General features: G+C 48.6%; 1 protein-coding gene across 3 annotated transcripts; it reads right to left on the bottom strand.

Annotated features, from left to right (window-relative positions):
* Positions 1 to 1,136: 1,136 nt before the first annotated feature.
* Positions 1,137 to 22,589, bottom strand: GNA15 (G protein subunit alpha 15). 3 transcript variants are annotated; one of them, XM_090289276.1, is made up of 8 exons: positions 22,016 to 22,079; positions 21,056 to 21,162; positions 14,632 to 14,816; positions 9,482 to 9,636; positions 8,674 to 8,802; positions 6,251 to 6,380; positions 4,946 to 5,099; positions 1,137 to 2,055 (listed from the first exon to the last, which is right to left on the bottom strand). In XM_090289276.1, the coding sequence occupies exons 3-8, from the start codon at positions 14,776 to 14,778 to the stop codon at positions 1,829 to 1,831; spliced, it is 942 nt and encodes a 313-aa protein (XP_090145402.1). In that variant the 5' UTR covers positions 14,779 to 14,816; positions 21,056 to 21,162; positions 22,016 to 22,079; the 3' UTR covers positions 1,137 to 1,828. The 3 variants fall into 3 exon arrangements, with proteins under 3 accessions (XP_090145402.1, XP_090145400.1, XP_090145401.1); XM_090289274.1 differs by lacking the exon at positions 21,056 to 21,162 and having other exon boundaries at positions 22,016 to 22,587; XM_090289275.1 differs by lacking the exon at positions 21,056 to 21,162 and having other exon boundaries at positions 1,908 to 2,055; positions 4,946 to 5,094; positions 22,016 to 22,589.
* Between the last annotated feature and the right edge of the window lie 312 nt (positions 22,590 to 22,901).

The following is a 22,901-nucleotide window of genomic DNA, read 5'->3' as shown; positions in this document are numbered from 1 at the left end:
CTAGGGCCCGCAGAGGGAGTGTGGCCCTGCTGATGCCTTGATCTCAAACTTCTGGCCTCTAGAATTGGGAGAATACATTTCTGTTCTTTTAAGCCATCCAGTCTGTGGTACTTTGTTATAGCAACCCCAGGAAAAATACCAGCACTCCTTGAAACTGTCAAGGTAATCAAAAACAGGGAAAATCAGAGAAACCATCACAGCCAAGAGGAGCTTCAGAAGATGTGACGGCTAAATGTCATATGGGGTCCTGGATGGGGTACTGGGACAAAAAAAGGACATTAGGGAAAAACCAAGGAAATCTGAAGAGTACAAATTTTAGTTAATAATGTGTCAATACTGGTTCATTAACTGTAAAACAAAAAGTACCATATTAATGTAAGCTGTTAATAGTAGGGGAAATTGGGGACAGTTTTTTATAAAGCAATTCTCTGTACTACCCTCACAATTTTTCTGTAAATCAAACTATTCTAAATACAAAGATTAAGTTAAAAAAAAAAAAAAACCTACTTAATGACTAGAATCTTGGCTCTGTGATCTCCCAGGTTTGTGACCCTAGTCAAATTGTTCTGTTTCTCCATGCCTCAGTTTCCTTATCTGTAAAATGGGAGTGATAGAGCCCTGTCCAGGTAGCTCAGTTGGTTAGAGCATCCTCTGGTTTCGGGTTTCATCCCTGGTCAGGGCACATACAAGAATCAACCAATGAATGCATAAATAAGGGGGGAAAAAAACAAATCAATGCCCCCCCCTCTTTTAAATCAATAAATTTAAAAAATTAAAAATGGGAGTGATAGGGTTTGTGCTACACGGAGCATCCCTGAGGATGTTGGGACACTATGATCTGGCATAAGTGGAGCCATTATTTTCATCTTCATCAGAGATGGGTGGGAGCAGCTGCTGGAATTTTGGTGAACAGCAACATGGGGTGGGTTTAAATGTGCCCCCCTTCCAGGGACAGAGGTTGGATTCCACCTCCTGGCTCAAAGTGCACACCTTCCCTGAGAGCTCTGGGTAACTTACCCAGCACCAGTGTGTGAACAAGTAGAACTTTTTCCCTTCCTTCTCCATGTTTCCACCACACTTGGGACAGGAGACCTGAGAAGGGACCGCGGGTGGGTAAACAGGACACCCCTAAGAAATCACAGGTCTCCAGAATGTCTTTTCTTTAATGTTCAACCTGCAAGTGGCTCTGCAGGTGAGGGAATAAATACAGTAGGTTTTAAGATGCAGTGCACTCGGCCCCCAGCCTGGAAAGGAAGGGGAAATGCCTGTGGGCCTGTTTCCCTTGTCTGCAAACCCGAACAAGACACATTTGAGCCACCAGACTCTTAAAGAGACACACCCCAAAGGGAGGTTTCTGAGCTACCCAGACTTCAGGCTGGGAGATACCGTCTCCTGTCCGCTAGGGGGCGCCAGAGTCTGGTTCCTGGGCCTGAAGAACCACAGCCCCATCCCTGGGGTTGTGCATCACCCCCAGAGGGGTCCAAACTCCTGCCCAGGAAGGGGCACACCCAGAGGTGGGGATCCTAAGAAAGCCCACTCACCCAAGTCCTCCATCTCCTGCTCTCTTCACCTTGTTCTCCACCCTGGCATCCCAAATGGACATTGTGCTCTCTTTTTGAGGAGGTAAATTGAGTCGAGAGGGGACCTCAGGGGCGGTCCTGGATGGAGAGGGGCAGCGACTGGCCTTCCATCCCAAACTCAATCGTGGCCCTCCTGCCACCTGGGCCTGAAGCGACAATTGAGGTATCTGGGCTCTCTGAGCTCTGTCTCTGCCCGCAGGTCCTGCCTGCCACACTTTCATCCCAGCCTGGGGGAGGCGGGGCCTGGGTCACAGCAGGTTGATCTCATCAAGGTAGCGGGCCAGGACAGAGTCCCGCACGTCCTTGAAGACCTTGCGGATGTTCTGAGTGTCCGTGGCACATGTGTAGTGGCTGAAGAGGCGCCGGGACCGCGAGCCCTTCCTGCCCTCATCAGCGCCGCTCACACAGCCGGTGTACATGCAGGTGTACATGTCCAGAATGAACCTCTTGGCTGCCTCTGTGTCCTGCTTCGGGCCTACGGGGCAGAGGTAAGGGAAGTCAATGCCTAAGGTTTCTAAGTCATGTGGGGACCCTCCCTCCTGAGACCAAGGGGGGCTCTGTAGATCCTCTTCCCAATATGGGCACTCAGGGCAGCAGAGACCCCAGCAACCACCTACCCACTACATTTCCAGTTCGTGGACACCATCTAGCAGGCCACATGACTCCAGCTCAGACTTTGGGAGCATCAGGCTGGATGAGTCACATGACCTGGGATGTACCAATGACCCTATTTCTTTACTGGGTTTGGAGCTGGAGGGAGGGCAACGTGAGCAGCAAAGACAGAGGCTGGTGCAGACAGGATACTGAAGCCAAGAGGAGGGGAGGGATGGATACACTGGTGAGTACATGGGCCACTGTGTTGAAAGCATAATGTGAGTTAAGGGTTCAACGCCTGGCTCTGCTACTTTCTGGTCTGGTTACATGTTAATCCATGTATCCACTGTGAGCCTCAGTTTCCTCGTTTGTAAAATCGGGATCAGAACAGTCTCGGGACTCCCAGAGTTGTGAGGGTTCAATGCAATCATGTCCAGGGCTCCGTGCTCAATGATCAGAAAGCTTCACAAGTGTGTGCTAACATCATTCTTTCAAAAAGGCAGGTTAGCATAGTGGGTAAGACCTGCCATATCTGAATCCAGATAGCCTGGGTTGGAATCCTGCCCCTGTCACTGGCTCTATGACTTCTGGCAAGTGACTGTACCTCTCTGTGCCTCAGTTTCCCCATCTCTAGGGTGGTGAGAAGAATAAGTTCTACTTCACAGGGTCATTGTTTTTTCTTAATGAGGATTAAGCAAGTCACTACATAAGGATGCTTCCATCAGTGTTATATGTGTTAGTTGTCATTGGTTTATTGTTGTCATCAGTATTATTTAGTACACAAGAGGGAAAGGCCAAGAGCCAGAAGTTCAGTATACTAGGTGCTCCAGCCTCCTTGGCTGGGAGAAAAGGATGAGTCGTGGTGGTTCCTTTTGACATTAAGGAAAGCAAACAATATTCAAAACTATCTACTTCATTTCTGTTCCCAAACTTTCCAAGTGCTGCTGGGCTAGGAATGGGGGTGAGGGGTGTCCAGGCCACCATCCTGGAACAAGTTGACATCTGTCACCCAGATCGAGTCTTGTGGGTATAATTGGCTGAAATTGGTTACATGGGCTCTGACAAGGTCAGGGGGTCACATACCCATGGTGATGCCACCAAAGCTTAGTACATGTGAATTAAGGGCTTCTTCTACCATGTTCGATTGTGTATTGGGGTGAATAGTGTCCCCCATTCAAATTCATGTCTACTGAGAACCTCAGAATATGATCTTATTTGGAAATAGGGCCTCTGTAGATGTAATGAATTAAGTTGAAATGAGGTCATACTGAATTAGGTTGGACCCTAAATTCCATGACTTGTGTCCTTATAAAAAGAGGAGAGATGACCAGAGAAGGCCATGTGATGACTGAGGAAGAGACTGGAGTGATGCATCTGTAAATCAAGGAATGCTAAGGATTACAGGCAATCACCAGAAACTAGAAGAGGCCTGGGACAGATTCTCCCTCAAAGCCTCCTGAAGGAACTGACCCTCCTCTGCCACTCACTGGCTGACACCTTGGTTTCAGACTTCTCACCTCTAGACTGTGAGGGAATAAATGCCTGCTGTTTTCAGCCCCCCTTTCTGTGGCCATTTGTCCCAGCAGACCAAGGAAACAAGAAAGCTTGTCTCCAAGATGGCTGCCATTGCTTCCTTCCCTCCCTGCAGGCGAATGTCATTGGGCCATTATAAGGTAGACTCTGTTTGCCTCCATTTCCGTCTGGGCTGGCCTGAGTGATTTTCTTGACTAATAGAATGGGGACTTCGGAAGCAAGGTCAGGAGCAGAGGCTTCCACCTGGGCTGAAGTCCGACCAGCCTGAGACAGCCATGCTGTGAGCTAACCCTGGATTAGGAGACACCAGGTGGCGGGGAGGAAGAGGGGAAGAAAGAGGAAGAAAGATAGAGATGGAGAGGGAGGGAGAGAAAGACACACAGTGAAAGGAGGAGGAGGAGGAAGGGAGAGATTGAGGGGCACAGTGAAATGGCTGGTAAGCCCCTAGCTTTGGAGGACAAGTGATACTCAGCTGGAATTCTTCTAGCAGCTCTCTTTACCTTCACAGTGGCACTCTGGGAAAAGTGCCAGCTAACACATGCTTTCCCCAGATTCACCAAAACCCGACGTCTCCCCTGGAAGAGAAATACATGGTGCCCAGCACTTACTGTACTCTGCTCTAGTTAGCGGGGCCCTTAGGGCCTCAGGTTGCACCAAAGGTTTGCTCCCAGACCTGTTGTATTCCTTCCGATTAAAACACTTAATGAGACCTTACACAAATCTATTAGCTACAAGCACAGCATCAAAGAAGGTTGTTGTATTTTTGAAAACTGAGCCGTGTGCTTTGGAAAGACTTGTTTGGAGGTCAGTCACAGGTATAAAAATAAAATTGCTCTACAATTAAGTATAGATGAGCCAATCACAAAAGCTAAAAAAAGAAAAGTGTCAAAAATCGAAGCAGATTCTGGAAATAATTGTTGATGCCTTCTGGGTATGCTTTATGACAATGAACTCCATCCAGCAGACCCACCCTCACAAGATCTACAATATATGTCTTTTGAGAATCCTCCACTTTAAGCAATTACATCGAGTATGAGGCATCTGTTATTTATCTCCATTCTACAGATGGGAAAAACGAGAACAGGGAGAGGTTGGGCAAGGAAAAGATCTGGGTCTAGAACTCAGGCCTGTCCAATCGTATTTGAAACAACTGACTCCAGCCCGGGGCAGGGTCTGGACGAGCATCTCTCTTGGAACTGCTTTTGGGAGGTAGGTATCGAAAGTTCTAGAACACTCACCCTGGAAACTGGGGAAGTAGGTAGCTAGGTGGGAGGTGGAGATCTTCTCCTCCAGTATGTCGGTTTTGTTGAGGAAGAGGATGACGGATGTGCTTTTGAACCAGGGCAGTTCCAGGATCGTGCCAAACAGGGCCAGACTCTCCTTCATTCTGTTCTGGGTTGGGGGACACAGGCAGTTCATTGCTCAGGTCGGCCAGCTTGGCCCAAACAGGAGCCCTCCCACCAAGTGGAGATGGGTCTGAGGAGGTGTGGCTGGCTGCCTATGTGCGCCCAGCTGCCTATGTGCGCCCAACGTGGTTTTGTGCCTCACCTGGTTTGACTAGTTACCCGCTCCCCATTCATGTCCACCTGGAACTTCAGAATGTGACCTAATCTGGTAATAGGGTCTTTAAAGATGTAATTCGTTAAGAAGAGGTCATACTGGAATTGGGTGGCCCCAAATCCAATGAATGGTGTCCTTATAAAAAGGGGAAATGAGGACACAGACGCATATAAGGAGGATGCCATGTGATGATGGAGGCAGAGATGGGGTGATGCATCTACAAGGCAAGGAATGCCAGGGGCCGTCAGCGTCACCAGCAGCTGAGGGAGTGTGGAGCAGATTCTCCCTCAGGGCCCTGGAGGAACCGGCCCTGCTGACACCCTGAACTCAGACTTCAGTCTCCAGAACCGGAAGAGAATACTTTTCTGTTGTCTCATCCCCCAGTCTGTGGTCATTTGTTACAGCCACCTCAGCAAACTAGGACATCTCACGTAGCTGGATTCAAGCAAGAGCTGTCAAAACGACCTCAAACACGTCCTCTCTGATTCAGTCTGAAAGTCAAAATTATAATATCTCCCTCCCAAATGCCCAAACTGTCTATGTGACACTTCACCCACTAAAAGTGCACATGTCAGAGAGGACAGTGTGCCCAACGTTCGTGCTGGATGTCAATTAGGAGAAGAGGTCACAAAAAAAGATTGATCCTCACCAGCGTTTCTGAATAAAAGTGTGATGCTGTCCCTGCACTGTGACAATATTTCCAGGGCTCTTTGTCTCAGGACACAACTGTCCCTGTGTGTGTGTTTGTGTGTGCAAGCATGGCACATGTGAGTGTCTCTGGCAACACAAATGCTTATGGATCAGAATTTCAGGGCTCAATGATCGATCATGAAAGAATGAAAAGTGAGGCTCAAAGCCACACCAGACCCACACAGGCCTGCACGAGAGTGGCCCTGAGGCCTCCTGCCAGCTGTGGGTCCCTGGGCCAATGGGAGGAGAAGAGCAGAGAAGACGGCAGTCCTGCACCCTCAGAGGCCCCTCACCTCTTGGTTGTTCTCCTCCAGGCACTGGTCATATTCACTCAGCGAGGCCAGGTAGATGAGGGCGATGACGTTCTCAAAGCAGTGGATCCACTTCTTGCGTTCTGACCTCTGGCCCCCGACATCAACAATCCTACCAAATTGCCCCCTTTCAGAGCTCAAGCTTGATCAGAACCCCACAGCATGGCACCCCAGACCCCAGTCACATCTGGGACATGCCAAGATCAACATGACAAGTAGCAAGCACAGGGGCCAGCCACTGCACCACACCTCTCGTGTAGTATTGCATTTCACCCCCCATGGTATCACTATTACACCCATTATACAGATGAGGAAACTGAGGTACACAGAGGAGAGGGGACTTTCCCAAGCTTCTACTGCACTGGGTTGCCTAATTTCTACCCTCATGGTGGAGGACAGTAGGTTGGACACGTCTGGAGTCTGTCCTGGTTCTGGCTTGTTGACCAGGGGAAACTGCAGACCATCTCCATAACGCAGCTTTCCCATCAGTGAATTGTGTTCTGGCTGGCCAGGAGACTGTCCAGTGGCAAACGCTGTCCCCTATGTGTATGGCCTAGGGCAAGGGCTGGGCCTCCACCCCCACACACCACAACAGAAGCCTAAACCCTCCTGCCTTCCTGTGCTCTCATGTAAGAAATGTGGGCCACTGATAACAAGTCCTGCGTCATTTCCCCGGGGATAGGACCGTTACTCAGGCGGCCAACAGGAAATGCCAGAGGCCTCAGAGCAAGAAGGGACTTGCCCCACTGTACAGAAGAGAAAAGAGGCTAGTGTCAGTGGCTCCTGATCCCAGAAACTCACCCCTCTTATGCGTCAGACTCCTTCAAACCCCCATATCCAGAGTAGAATGTGGGTGCCATGGCTAAGAATGGGGCTCTGGAGACGGAGACAGAGATGGGGTACACTACCTGCCAGCCTCTCATCTCAGAGTCTCAGTTACCTCTGCACCCTCACTCCACTGATTAACCTCTCTCCTTGGCCTAAGAACATACTCAAGTCTCCCATCTAAAACCCTTCTCCCCAGCCTAGCCTTCCTTGTGAACCTCCCCAACCTCTACCTTCACTCCTAAACTTTTACCCATCCTTCCATCCATCTATGCATCTATGCACCCACCCATCTATCCATTCTCCACCCACATACCCATTCATCATTCACTGATCTAGCCATTTATCTACCCATCCATCATCCCTTTACCCATGTATCCATCCATCCATCCACACGTTCATCATCCCTTCTTTCCAGCCATCCTCCCACATTTACCAGCTTCTACTGTGACCTTGTTCTGCTCATCGCTATGAAGGAGGCCAAAACTCAGCTCCAACCTTGTGGGACTCTCCATCTAGCGAAGGAGACCCACTGAAACAGCTAAATTATAAACCTTCCTGGAAAGGACTATTGCAGAGGCCAGAACAGCATGTTTGGGGTAGGAGGGGGTGGTCCAGGGAAGTGGGAGACTCAACACGGGTGGGTCGATCACAAGCCCTGTGTCCAGGCACGACCATGCACTCTTCACAGCTCCCTGCCGCCAGCCCACAAACACCGAGCTTGCTAAGGTCACAGATGAGCCGCTAACTGCCAATCCCAGATGTCTCTTCTCCCGCTGTATTCTTCCTGACCTCTCCTTGGCCTTCGACACTGGCCATCACCCAACCTGGACGCCGCCTCGCTGCATTGGCCACCCACAACTCTGTCTTCTAGCTCAGGCCTGTGTGTGCCCAGCCACCTCCTAGATGCCCCAGACCCTTCAGACTCAATCATCTTATCTAACACCCCCCAACCTCCTGCTGCCATGGTGGTTCCACCTTCTACCCTGTCACCTTAGTGGGAAAACTGGGAGTAATTTTCAACTCCCTGCTCTAAGTCTCGTACTTACCTAGTCCTGCCCATTCTCCGTCAGAAACATCTGTTGCACCATCCCCTTATTTGCATCCCCAGGGCTACTGCCCTGGTCTTCAGCAACCCTTCCTGCCTGGACCATGGCTCCTGCCTGCTAACTCTCCAGACCTCTAGTCTCACATCCTTACAGACCACTAGAGGGATCACCCTCTGAGCTTCCCCAGCCCCAAATCCATCCCTCTGGCCAAAGCTCTGATCACACAGTCCCTGCCTTCTCCTGCACAACAACCTCTCAAGAGTTGGCACTAGTGAACTTTTACTTATCCTTCAATGTCCTAAAACCAATGTTCCCTCCTCCAGGAAGACCTCTCCTCTCAGAGCCCTGGGGCCTCACTCTGGGCTCTTCCAGGTCCTGGTCCTGACTGTGTGTGGGGCTGGCGGTGTCTATGTCCAGCTCTGCCTCCTTTAACCTGGAAGCCCCTTGAGGGCTGATCCTAGGAAACTCCTGCTCCGCAGCTGCTTTGCCCCTCCTCCACGAAGCACTCCCCACCATGCAGGCTGCGCTCACCGCAGGTTGGTTTTCTGCACAGAGAAGCAATACTCGTTGATGCCGGTGGTGGGCATACGGCTGCGAAGCACGTCTTGGGCCGTGGGGATGTAGCCTTCCTCACTGATGCGCTCCAGGTCCGACAGGTAGCTGGGGAGCAACAACCCCTGAGCCCGGCCCTGCAGCCTCCCTTGGCTTCTCAGAGCCACCACCTAGGGCCCAGTGAGGACCCTACTGGAGGAGCGAGACCTCCAGAAGGGGCCAGGATCTCTGGGGTCTGGAGCCCAGGAACATTACCCAGAGGCCATGGGAGCATTGGGAGAAGCAGCTTCACTCTTGGAGCTGCGTGACCCCAAGACAGTGTGACCTCAAGAACAGTAGCACTACAGAGGGGTGTCACCTTGGAGGGCTGTCACCAAGAGTGGCATTGCCCCAAAATAGTGATGGCCTGGGAGCAAATCACCACAGGTGCCCCACATCATGCCCAGGACAGCATCACCACATGATAATGGGCATCACCCCAGAAATGGTCTCACTTGGAGCTGCATTACCCCAGGAATAATGTTATCCCCAAAATAGGATCACCCTAGGGACAATGTCACCCCAAAGACAGTATTACCCTGGGGCACAACCATCCCACAGCCAGCTCAAGCCCAATAGTACATCCCCAGGATGGGAGCTGGCCACCTGGGACCCCCTCTGTCCAGGTGCAGTCCTGGGACTGGGTCTCCGCTGGCTGCATCTCGGCCTGTAGCTGTGCCCAGTGACCACCTCACCCAAAGTCCCTGCCCCCTGCACCCCAGGCCCACGACCATGACCTCAGACTCACTACACTGCTGAGTCAAGCAGGTGAAACTCGCGCCGGCGCTCATAGCAGGCCTGGATGCCAGCGTCCCTCCACAGCTCCTGCATGGCCACCACGTAGTGCTTCTCAAAAGTGGTCACTTTGTAGGGGTCCTGGCTCATGACCAGGCTGGCATGGTGCTAGAGGGACAGATGAGGCAGGTCAGACTGGCCTCCAGACATCCCAGCAATCACCTTCCCCTCCTTGCTTGGCTGCCTTTCCTTCCTAGCCCAGAGCCCATGGGAGTTCCATTCGCACCCTGCACATTTTCACCTCCTCTGTCTCCTCTGATGTGCTCCTTCATCCCTTCATGCATTTAACCGCAGAGGGAGCGTGGGGCCAAAGCGCATGCCCCGGTACTGGGGGCAGCAGAGAAACGCGTTCCAGAGGACAATGGGGGTTGAAGACTGTGGCCCGTGTGCACTGAGGGCCTCCTGAGTGCGGAGCACCCCTCATGCTCTTTACAAGCACTGGTTCCTTGACTCCTAGGAAACAAGTCCCTACAGGTGTCCCCCATTTTACAGATTAGGCTGCTGAGGTATGAGAAGCAACTTGCCTGGGTCTTACTTGAGGTAGAGCACATGAAAAGCCCCAGGGGTAGGGAACGGTGTTTGTGAATAATACCTGTGCAGAATCAATTAAACAATTTGCAGCCTGTTATGGCTTGGATTTTGTCTGCCACCCCATCCTCCGCAAATTCCTATGTTTAAGTTCCTAACCCCGAGGACGTTAGGATGTGACTGCATTTCGAGGTGGGGGTCTTTACAGAGGTGATCAAGTTAAAATGAGGTCATCAGGGTGAGCCCCGATCTAATATACAGCTGGTGTCCTTATACAAAAAGAATAGGGATGATCATGTGAGGACACAGGGAGAAGACAGCCATCTGCAAGCCAAGGAGAGAAGCCTTAAGAGAAACGAGCCCCATTGACACTTTGATCTCAGACTTCCAGCCTCCAGAACTGTGAAAAAATACATTCCTGTTGTATAAGCTCCCCAAACTATGGCACTTTGTCTTGGCAGCCTGAGCAAAATAATGCACAGCCTGAAAACATGAACTCCAAATTATTTTTTAAAACATGATAAAAATGATAATAATTTTAAAAGCAAAAATTAAGAGGAACATCCTTCTAAAAATTAAGAGTAAAAATTATATTCAGTGAAGGCCCTGAATAGAGCTTAATGTGCTCTGAATGAAGTGAATATGGGTCCTTTGCTCTTAAAAGACAGGAGACTGAAAATGGACGATGGAGTCCACTCACATCATTTCTAATTAACATTGTCCTGAGGTCCCCACCAGAGTAAAGAAATGAAAGGTCAGGTTTGGAAAGGAATAAATTACACTGTGGTTATTCACAGATGACATGACTATATGTAGAAAATCCAAAATAGCCTATAGATAAACTATTAAGAGTAAGCAAGTGAACTTAACAGACTCCACAAATGCAAGATCAATAAACAAAAATCAAATGTGTGTCTATATACTATCCACTAACCCATTTATAGTAGCATCAAAAGATAGCAAATACCGGCCCTGGCTGCTGTGGCTCAGTGGATTGAGCGTTGGCCTGCAAGACAAGTGTTGTTGGTTCAATTCCCAGTCAAGGCAAATGACTAGGTTGCACGTCAGGTCCCCAGTTGGGGGCGTGAGTGAGAGGCAACCACACAGTGATGTTTCTCTCCCTCTCTTTCTCCTTTCCCCTCTCTCTAAAAACAAATAAATAAATAAACAAAACAAAATAAATAAGTTATTTAAAAAAAAGATAGTAAATTAGGAATAAATCTAACAATAGATATGAAACAAAGTGCTTATATCCAGAATATACAAAGAATTTGCTACAAATCAGTAAAGAAAAAACTGAGGACCCTGGCCAAGTGGTTCAGTTGGTTGGAACGTTGTCCCATACACCAAACAGGTTGCAGGCCCGACTCCTGGTCAAGGCACATACCTAAGCTGTGGGTTCGATCCCCAATCAGGGTGCATATAGGGTACATATAAGATCAATGTTTTTCTCTCACATTGATGTTTCTCTCTCTCTCCCTTCCTCAGTCTCTAAAATCAATAAACATATTCTCAGCTGAGAATTTTTTTTTTTAAGGGAAACTATACTTTTTTAAAGTGGGGAAGAAACAAAATTAAAAAGTGGGCAAAAGATCTGAACAGCGGTTTCACAAAAAAGAATATCCAAGTGTCCAAGAAAACACATGAAAAGGTACACAAGCTCATTATTAATTAGAGCCATGAAAATCAAAACCACAGTGAAATGTCACCAAGCACCCACCGGAATGGCTTAAGTAAAGTGACAGACAAAATCAAGTGTTGACTAGGACAGTGAGCAACCAGAACTCTGCATGTACTGCTGGTGGGAGTGTGAATTGCTACAATTACTTGAAAAACAGTTTGGTGTCCCCTACGTGTCCTTTCTAGGTAGATACCCAACAGAAATATGCAGATGACCCAAATGTCAACAGCATTAGAATGAACAAATAAATAAACCATGGTATACTGTTACGTTAAAAATAAACCGCAACTATGCCACCAAAAGATGGATGAATCACAAATATACTGTATAGCAGCAGAAGCCAGACATAAAAGATCATTCCAGAAAACTTGAGAATTAAAAAAATAGTTAGTCCATGTATGGTGATGGAAGACGGGACAGTGGTTAGCCTTCTGGAGAGCCTCTGTTTTATCTGTAAAATGGGGTAATAGCTGAGAGGGGTTACTGTGAGGATTAAATAATCATATCACCTGCTAACATTTACTGAGCCCACACTACGTTCCAGGCATGTTTTGAGAGGTTTGGGCACTTTTAATTTATCACATTCTTACATCAGCACTGTGAGGTAGGAACCACTGGCCCCTAATTGCTCTTCCAAAGTCCTTGGATGATCTCAGATTCACAAATGAGATGCTTTCAGATTTTAAAATGGTAATGTGACCCCTCACCTCTTAGGATGACCATTATAAAACAAACAAACAAGCAAACATAAAACCATCAAGTGTTGGTGAGGATGTGGAAAAATTGGAACTTGTGCACTATTGGTAGGAATGCAAAATGGTGCAGCCACTTTGGAAAATAGTATGGAAGTTCCCTCCAAAATTAAAAATAGAATCACCATATAATCTAGTAATTCTACTTCTGGGTGCTTATTCAAAAAAATATCGAAATATCTTGAAAAGATACGAGCACTCCCATGTTCACTGCAACACTTTTCTCAATAATCAAGATGCAGAAAAACCCAAATGTCTATTGACAGATGAATGCATAAAGAATATGGGGTCCATCCATAAAATGGAATATTATTCAGCCTTTAAAAAAAAGAAAATTCTTGTAAAGTTTATGATTCTCTAACTACTATGCTGTACACCTAAAACTATACAAAATAATTTAATGTAAACTGTAATTGAAAAATAAGAATTAAGGTCTGGCCAGGTAGCTCAGTTGGTTAGAGCATCATCCCAATACACCAAGGTTGTAGGTTCATGTGGGGGACTGCTCCTTGCGGTTTCAGGAATTGTAGTCCAAGCTGTGAGCCAGGCCCCATCCCTGGGAGGCCTTTAAGTCTCAACAGAAAACTGGAAGGCTAAGGCAGACAGGACCAAAGGCCACTCAGAGGGTTCCCATGGGAATTGGGTTTAAAGACTACATATTATGCTTTAAAGCTTGCTCTGCTTTTCTATTTTTTTTTTAAAGATTTTATTTATTTTTAGAGAGAGGGGAGGAAGGGAGAAAGGGAGACAAATGTTGATATGTGAGAGAAACATCAAATGGCCACTTCCTGCATGCTTCCAACTGGGGACCTGGTCTGCAAGCCAGGCACGTGCCCTGACCAGGAATTGAACCAGTGACCTTTCAGTTCATAGGCTGATTCTCAATCCACTGAGTCACACCAGCCAGGGCTGCTTTTTTTTTTATCTCTTAGTTAACTATAATCAATCTGTAGCAAGGAATGTATGAAACCTTCCAACTAATGCCAGTGTGGCATTAAGATGTTTAATAGATCCTGACACAGACTGGTCACTGTGCCCTCTATATTGATATCTGTAATCTGTAACTGTCAACTGTAATACAGGTGCCTAAAAGCTAATTGATGATTTATGAATTTTGACCTTGTATCTCTAATACATACCCTTCTAAATGAAAAGCATGGGGTACAAAAAAAAGAAAAAAGCATGGGGTACAGAGGTTTTGCACTTTCCCCACTAGAGGGAATAGCCACCTTCTTTTTCCCCCCAGACAAAATACAGTGTCCTGGATAAATCTGTTCTGCCGTGGTCATGAAATCTCTGCTGGACAGAGAAGTTTCCAACTGAGCCGGGGCATTGGAGGCAGCTCAGCCTCAGGTTCAGTCCCGGTCAGAGCACATACAAGAATCAACCGAAGAATACATAAACAAGTAAAACAACAAAATTGGTGTTTTTCTCTCTCTTTCTCTCCCTTCCTTTTTCTCTCTCTAAAATCAATAAATTAAAAATTAAAAAATTTTAAAAAAGAAAATTTAAAAATAAAGTAAAAATAAATAAAAGGAAGGAACTTCTACAATAGGTAACTCTGTGGATAAACCTTGAGGACATCATGTTAAGTGAGATAATCCAGTTACAGAGGCATCCAGAATAGACAGACTCAAGGGACCAGAGTAGAATGGGCTTGGGGATGGACATACAGAGATGCTATTCAATGGGCAGAGAGTTTTGGTGACTTGTGGAGTTGAGCTCTGCTACACAACACTCTGTCTCCAGATGACGCTGTACTGTGCACTTAAAATTTGAGAGGGTAGATCTCATGTTGAGTTGTTCTTACCACAACAAAATAATTTATTTTTAAAAAAGGTGATGTGATGCATGAACTGCATAGCAGCCCCTCTTCCCAGCAATCAGTCCATTGTATTAATATTTCCAACAGGGAACAGGTGCTCACTTAGGACTCCCATGTGAATCATGGAGGCCAAGGGGGGAGCACTGGGGTGCACTGGGCTCAAGTAAGGGAGGAACATGCTGGTGTGGAGCTGCCTGGAATGCACGGCAGGATCCCAAGAAACCCTTGGGTGGGAGGTGTTCTTAACGAGGACCTGGGGTATCCTAAGGGACCCATCCCCTAGCATGGCACCCATGTGGCAGCCCCAGGACGCTCACCTTGCTGTCTGGCCTGCTGAAGGGGATCTGCAGCTGGTCCATGGCGTCGATCATGGCCCGCATGGACACAAAGATATTCTGGTAAACAAGCCGCCGGAAGCCCTTGCGGTCCTCCTCCGAGTAGCCAGCCCCGTGGATGATGCGCATCTGCTTGATGAACGTGCTCTTTCCGCTCTCACCAGGGCCTGCAGAGGCACGCCACCATTCAGTCTCAACCCTAAACTCCTGGGTTCAAATCCCCCGGGCCAAGGCCTCGCTCAGGGACCCTGGTGATCGTCTTCACCACCCTATGCCTCTGTCTCCCTGACTATAAACCAGAGATTGTGATAAGCCCTGTCTGCTTACTCAATGTGAGGACAAAATTAATTCATTGTAAGGGGCTCCTAGGAGGGGTCTGCAAACTATGGCTTTCGCCAAATCCAGCCACAGCCTATTTTGCATACCCAGGGGGGTTTTACAGTTCGTATGTTTTTTCTGTTTCTGATAGTTTTTATGGTTCCAGCTTTTACATTTTAAATGGTTGAAAGGAATCAAAAGAAAATTGTTTCATATCATGTGAAAATTAAGTGAAATTTAGGTTTCAGTGTCTATCAAAGTTTTATTGGCACATCACTACACCCAGTTATATTCTAATTGTCTGTGACCACTTTCTCCCTACAGTGACAGAGCTGAGTAGTCAGACAGAAACCCTCTGGCCCATAAAGCTGAAAATATTTCTCTTATAGAAAGTTTGTGAACCATGGCTTAGAAGATGCTTAGATAGAGTAAGAGCTACATACATGTTCACTATTATTAGTAGTATCAGTGTTTATCATAATTATAATTAATATTATTTGCTATAATAATCTCAGGTAGAGAAACTTTTATTAAGGAAATAAAATAGGATAGATAAACAGTGCTTAGGTGATTCCTATAGCTGAGTGTCAAGGAAGGCTGGAAAGGTTGCTCTTGCCAAGATTTGGAGGAAGGACATGCCGTGTATGGGGTATAGCCTGTGTAAAGGTCCTGGGGTAGGACCATGCCTGACATGTTGGAGGAACAGCCAGGAGGCTAGAGGAAAAGAGAGGAAGGAGGTGGTGGCAGGAAGGGGACGGGGCAGGTCATGCAGGGCATTGTGGGAGGACTTGGGCTTTTACCCCTGGGAGGTGGGTGTTCTCGAGGGCTGTGGATTGAGGACCTGACTTGGGTGGGCACATGCGCCCTCTGGTGGCTGCTTTGGGGGGAGGACAGGCTGTGGTGTACCAGGGCAGAGGCACTGGGCTGGCTGAGGCAGGAGATGATGGTGTGGACCTACGAACTTGTGAGAAGGGGACATATTCAAGAGATATTTGGGAGACAGAATCAACAGGGCCTTCCCGATGAACCAAACTGGGGAGAGGGGCCCTTGCAGGGTCAGCTGCAGAATTGACAAGGCCAAGGGCAAGATGAGAGAGGGTGGGGGCTGGGGATACTGACCAGGTTGCACACGTGCGCACACACACACACACACAGCTGGCTCTTTGTGGTGTCAATTTTGGAATCTTCAAGAGCCCAGGAGCAGAAGCTCAAAGACCAAGCCTCAGCACCCTGCTGTCTGACTTTCCAGAACCTGCCTGCCTCCCTTCCTCTCTGTGCCTCTGTTTTCTGTCTGTAAAACGAGTGTGATAGCCAGACAGGAGGTGCAAGGCTAGGAGGCTCCTCCAACATCTGATCACCCTGCCCGGTTCTGGGGGACACAGGGGTAGGGGTTTTCCAGGGACCAGAGTGGGGACCATGCAGGAGGAACTGGAAAAGCAGCAAAAAAGGAAGGGGTGGCCTGGTTGGAGCCCAGAAAGAGGAAATGAAAACAGAGAGAGGTGAGCAGGAAGGAGGGTGGAGAGTGTGGGAGGCAGAGAAGGAAGGTGCTACATTGCATCACCCCCCAGGGGTATCCTGTGCCTGGCCCATCCCCAGAACTTCTGAGAGTAAGGAGGGCAGGTCTGAGGTGGCATTGGGTGCTATAAGTCCACTAGAATCGAGGTTTAAAAAAAGAGCCACTTTTGCCCTGGCTGGCTGGCTTAGTTGGCTGACGCATCATCCTGTACAACAAAGGGCACATGCCTAGGTTGCAAGTTCGATCCCCAGTCGGGGCGCATACAGGAGGCAACCAATCAATGTTTCTCTCTTACATCTCTCTCTCTCTCTCTCCCTTCCTCCCTCTCTGTCTCTCCTTTCCTCTCTCTTTAAAAAAACCATTAATAAAAAATATCCTCTGGTGGGGACTTAAAAAAAGAGAGACATGTTTCTGTTGTCGTAAAGGACTTTAGTGGGAAAACCAGGAAAGCTGGCTGACGTTGAGTTGAACGTGCCACAGCTGACCGCATCGCACCAGGCTCATGGACAGCTTTTGTCAGGGTCCTGGGGGGGTCTGTGCTTTGTAGTGAGACTCAAACCCACTGAAATACTTAGGGGTAAAAAGGCATCAGGTCTGCAACTCACAAATTTGAAAAAATGAAAATGCATGTCTTAAATATATAAATGTATAGTAAATAAATTGTAGCTATAATTATGCATTAAATAAATTATAGGTATGTATATGCATACTTACATGTAGCACATACATGTGTGTATGTACTTGGGGGAAGAAGGATAAAGAAAATGTGGTAAAATGTTAACATTTGCAGAAGAATCCAGGTGCAATGTTTCTATAAGTCTGAACGCATTTCAAAGTGGGTTAAGAAAGAAAATGGCAATGTGAAATGCTGGACTGGATCCTCGAACAAAAAAAAGGGCCTTGGTAGAAAAGGGAGTCAAATAGTCCAATCCACCATCCAGAGTTTAGTTAACAGTGATGTGACAGGAAGGGTCCTCTGTTAATCCCTCAGCTGTGACAATGGTGCTGTGGTCCTATGAGACATGAACGGGACGGGAAGCTGCTTAGGAGTAGAGGGTGACTCTGCGTCCTATCTTTACAACTTTCTGTACATCTAAAACTATTCCCAGATAAAAAGTTTCCTTAAAAAAAAAAAAAAAAAAGCACGCGCAGGTCCCCCAAGTCTATAAGCTCTTCAATATGGGGCCATCTATACCTCAGATTCTGGAATTTCGTGGATTTCAGGAAGAGGACATGTCAAGCTCACTAAATGTTGCAGAAGTGAAACAACTGAACAGCACAGCGTCGTTTCCTAATCAGAAACCTGGGGAGAACGCCAGCCTCCAGAGGTCTGGCCGTTAGAGGACGGCAGAAGTGACTGCGCCCGCATGCCCTCCAGCGCTGAGAGCATGAGGCACCTCCTCACCTGAGCCTCACCACGGGAGGCACGGCTCTTGGCCCCCCTTTGCAGGTAGGAAAAGTGAGTCCCAGAGCTGTTGAGGGGACCTCCTTGCGTCACACAGCTGAAGAGTAGCCAAGCTGAAACTCAAACCTAGTTCTGCTTGAGCCCAGAGTTCATGGGCTATTTTTTAAAGATTTTATTTTATCTATTTTTAGAGAGAGCGGAAGGGAGAAAGGAAGAGGGAGCAAAACATCAATGTGTGAGAGAAACATAGATCACATGCCCCCCAAAAGGGGGCCTGGCCCACAGCCCAGGCATGTGCCCTGACCGAGAACTGAACCTGAAGTACCCAACCTTTGGTTTGTGGGATGACACCCAGCCCACTGAGCTACACTAGTCAGGGCCTCATGGGCTTTTTAATTATGATACAGGAAGTTTGCCATGTGCTGCCTAACAATAACAACAACAATAATAATAACAATTGGCACCATCATCATCACAGCAAGCATGATTTAACTCTTGGCATCTGCCAGGACAGGGGCCAAGGTACTTGGTGCGTGTGCTTGGTCGATCATCATGAGATTCCTGCTGTTTTCCCATTTACAGAGGAGACACAGGTTCAGAAAGGTGAAGTGCCTTTCCCAGAGTCACACGGCTAGTGGAGAAGCAGAGGACTAAAGTCAAGCCCTTAGGGGTCCTTCACCCACAGAATGGGACATGGCCAGTCAGGTGAGTCAGGCATCATCAAAATAGCAGTTAACGTGACATTTCTACAGATGCTCAGAAGCTGGGTGGCCCCTCTGGGTGCTGCCTGATATGGCACTGAGACCTAGGGCAGAGGACTGCACCTTTGACCTCTCTCTCAGTTGCCTTGCAACTCTTAGACTTTGGGTCTCCAACAAAAGTATAGAGAACAAGCCCTGGCTGGTGTAGCTCAGTGGATTGAGTGCTGGCCTGTGAACCAAAGGGTCGTCAGTTCGGTTCCCAGTCAAGGCACATGCCTGGGTTGTAGGTCAGGTCCCCATTTGGGGGCATGTGAAAGGCAACCACACATTGATGTTTCTCCCCCTCTCTTTCTTTCTTCCTCCCTTCCCCTCTCTCTAAAAATAAAAATAAGTAAAATCTTTTTTTTTTTTAAAGTATAGAGAACAAAGGTCTCAGGAGGCAACAGTTAACTGTATTGCAATGCACTTATTTTTTTTTTTCCTCTTCTGTTTTATTAAAGAAAATAAAAATCTGGTCTACCCACAACACGGATTTTGTGACTCATGAATGGATCACACCTGAATTATGAAAAACTCTGCAGGTGGAAACCTGGAAACCCCTCATTGCAGTCCATGGCTGTCCCAAATCCACTATCCTGGAAACTCTCCAGCCCCCTTGGCTCCTGGTCTGCCTCCGGAAAACTCCAATATGGCGCTGGGAGCTGTGGGGACAGCTGCATCCACCTGGTGGGGTCTTGAAACCCAGACAGGAAGTGATACTTCCTCCCAGGATGGATGAGGAAGTGGAACCCGGCAGACGCCTGGAGGAGCTGGGCGAAGCCCTGGGCATCACGAGACAGCATGTGGCTCCTGCCAAGGGGATGGTAGCCCCAGCCCCCGCCTACCTTGGGGTACAGGAGCCAGTCTGGCAGCTAGTGGAGGGCAGGCAGCTCAGCTTCTATGTCCAGCTCTGGCTCAGATTGGCTGCTGACCCAGACCAATGCTGCCACCTCCCTGGACCTCAGTTTCCCCATCTGTCATTGGGGTTCTGTGGCTTTTCTTTCCTGAGGCATGTTCACAGGACAGTCAAACATACAGACTCGGAACTGGAATTCTAGGTTCTGATCCTGGCTCTGTGACCTTAAGCAAGTTGCTTCACCTCTCTGGGCCTTGGTTTCCCCATCTGGGGCTATGGCTTCATTCTGACTCCACCCCCTCCCAACATGGTGATCACTTCCTGTCAGGGACAGACAACCCCTCCCCGCCACACATACTTGGTCCTCATCCTCAAAAGGATTAGCAAACCTCCAGAAAAATTACTTTGGGATTTAATTCCTGTTTTCAAGAAGGGAAGGAGGTGTGGAGGTGGCCCTCAGGGCAGGGATGGGGGTGGTCAAAACCATACCAGCAGAAGGGGTTCCTGATTTGGGGCTGGCTGTGCAGTGGTCAGAGTGTTGTGGGGCAAGGAACTTTCCCAGCTTCAGGAAGACACGATACAGCGCTGGAGAAAATCTCCCCTGAATCAAAATTGACTGATTGATTGATTGATTCATTCGTTCACTCCTTATCAATCAAGCGTGCACTAGGCATCTACTGTATGTCAGGTTCATTGTCCTACTGGGCTAGATGCTGCGGTACAGGAGCAAATAAGACAGACATGATCCCCACCATGCAGCGTTTGCTCTGTAACTGGAGAGGAAAACAATAAACAAGTAAACACCTAAGAGTGTCCGTGAGTGAGTGCTTTGAAGAAAAGTCAAGCTGGGGATGGAGAAAGATGGGGCCATCTGTGTAGCCATGGAATTCAGGGAAAGCTGTGAGGAGGTAACAGTTGAGCTGAGACCTACCCTGAGTGTGAGTGCCAGCCATGACACTGAGAGCTCTTGGCAGGGAGAGCAGCAAGTGCAAAGGCCCTGAGGTTTGGATAAATGAACTTGAAATGTGCAAGGGAAGATCACTAACACTGATAAACTACCAGTCTGACAGATGACAAGAAAGGACTGAAAACAAATAATTAAAGAGGGACACATCACTACGGATCCTACACACACAAAAAAGGATGACAAGATGTTATAGATGTTATGCCCATAAATTTAACAATTTTGAAGAAATGGACAATTCCTTGAAAAGCACCAATAACCAAGGCTCACTCAAGAATAGGTAGCTTAAATACCCCCATTTATTGAAAATAATAAATAATATGTTAATATATCAGATATATTATTAATATAATAATAGCCTATTAAAGAAATAAAATAGAGATAACTAGTAAAGCAATTCAATTCTTAAAAACTTTCCAGGCTCATTCATGATTTTACCAAACGTTTAAGGAAGGTGGCTGCAGCTGAAATATTACGGCCAGTAGATGGAGCTGGGGTCTGAGAGGTCAAGGGGCCAGAGTTCAAATTTGATGCCAGGCCAGATCTTCCTAGAGAAACAAATGGCGGGGGCGAGGGTGGGGGGTGGAGAGCAGGATTTTTTTTTTACCTAGTTCAGCAAGAGGGAACAATGTTAGAAGTTGGAAGGTCCCTCAATTAAGGTGCAATTTCGGGGTCCAGTGCTCCCACTCTCTTTCCACTCCTCGAGGCTTCTCACTGAGCAAGGAAAGAGAGAGGTGACTGTACAGATGACCAGCCTCTCTGACCTAGACTAGGCAGATGTGACTCCAGGACTCCTGAGCCCTCCCCTCCCAGGCCCACATTCCTGGGACCACACATGGGACACAGTGGTTGGAGGAGTGGACACATGTAGATGACAAGGCTTGAGGTTTCAAAGGTCACAATCTGCCGCCCCTCAAGTCACCCCTACTCCCTTGCCTGGTTTAATTTTCCTCCTCGATCTTCTAGCTGCTGGAAATTGTTTTATGTGCTTATTAGTTTAGGGGCTTAATGTCTGCCTCCCTCACCAGAAAATGAGGTCCCTGGAGGCAGGGCCAACTTCCATCTCCTTTGCCGCTGTGTCCCCAGGAGTTACTCAATACATCTTGAATGTATGAATGAGCGAATCAATCAATCAATCAGAACCAGTTGGCAACTCTCTGCCCACAAAATATCATGCTAATAAACCTCCAGAACTTGGGTCAAGCCCTTCCGACTAGCTGGTGTGGCGGGGAGAGGGGAACTAGAGAGCCGTGCGGAGACGAAGGGAGAGGCCAGAGCTTCCTGGCCCAGGCAGGCGGCAGACCTGAGCTCATGGTTCCCTTCCCACACACAGAGCCGGTAGGGTGTGCTGGGCCTGCCAGGCTGGAGCCGCCCGGCCAGGCCATCTCCATTCTTACAGATGCTCTGCAAGGGGGCTGGGCCCACCTCTGGATGAGGAACTGGGCCTCTCAGTGCCTCAGTCTTCTCATCTAGCAAATGGGTTCCCAGGTTCTCCTGCCCTGGTGGGAGCGAGGACCCTCTCCTCCAGGCTTCTTCCTTCTGCCAACCCACCAAGCCCTGGACTCACCCAGAAGCAGCAGCTTCAGCTCCCCTCGGTCCCGCCTCTTCTGTTCCAGGAGGATCTTGTTGATCTCCTGATCAATCCGGGCGGCTGTCTTCTCATCCTCTGTCAGGCACCAGGGGCAGCAGTGCCAGGCCAGCGACCGGGCCATGATGTGGGGCCTCAAAGGGCACAAGGCAGCATGGCCCCGGCCCCCTGGGGAGGGCACCCCCACCCCACGGACTGCGGGGAGGGTTCCCGGCAGCCGCGCGTGAAGGGGCTTCCCTCTTCTTCGGGGCCACCCCCCCAAGAACCCCCAACTTCCTGGCCTCCGGCACCCAGGCAGCCGAGCACAGAGAGGCCTGAGTGCCAGGCACAGGGCGTTGGGGTAGAAGGAGGAGCAACAGAGGGGGTGTAGAGGCTCAGGGCTCCCCGCCCATCTTCAGACCTGCCCGGCCCGGCCTAACAAGTTGACTGTGGCAGCAAGGATTAGAGGTGGGTGCCCCTGGGGAAGGTGGAGCAACTCGAGGAAGGGCCCCACATAGTCTGGGTCCCGGCAGCTGACTAGGCCCTCCTTCCTCATTTTGGAGACGGGGTGGACTCCATCCACCCTGGGCCCCTGACCCCGCCCCTGTCACTAGGCCCGCCCCCTGCGAACCTGCTCTGAGCCAATTAGAAGCGACCCCCAGCACACCAACAATGGAGGCAGGGAGGCACTTACTGTTTGAACTACTTTCCCGTGTGGGCTTGTTTCCTGTGCACATCACCCCAGAGTTAGTGTTATTTCCTCCTATGTACAGATGAGTAAACTGAGGCACACATTATAATGGGACCAGACAAGGCCTGGAGCCAGTTGTCACCCAGGGTCTAAACACTAGCCAGGCAGTTTTGGAGATGGCCATTTATTCTCCCG

The sequence above is a fragment of the Furipterus horrens genome, unplaced genomic scaffold (assembly GCF_987537825.1).
Source record: "Furipterus horrens unplaced genomic scaffold, mFurHor1.1.pri manual_scaffold_10, whole genome shotgun sequence".
NCBI classification, from domain to species: domain Eukaryota; kingdom Metazoa; phylum Chordata; class Mammalia; order Chiroptera; family Furipteridae; genus Furipterus; species Furipterus horrens.
Note: the sequence above shows the minus strand (reverse complement) of the source record. Positions and strands in the feature narration are given on the sequence as shown.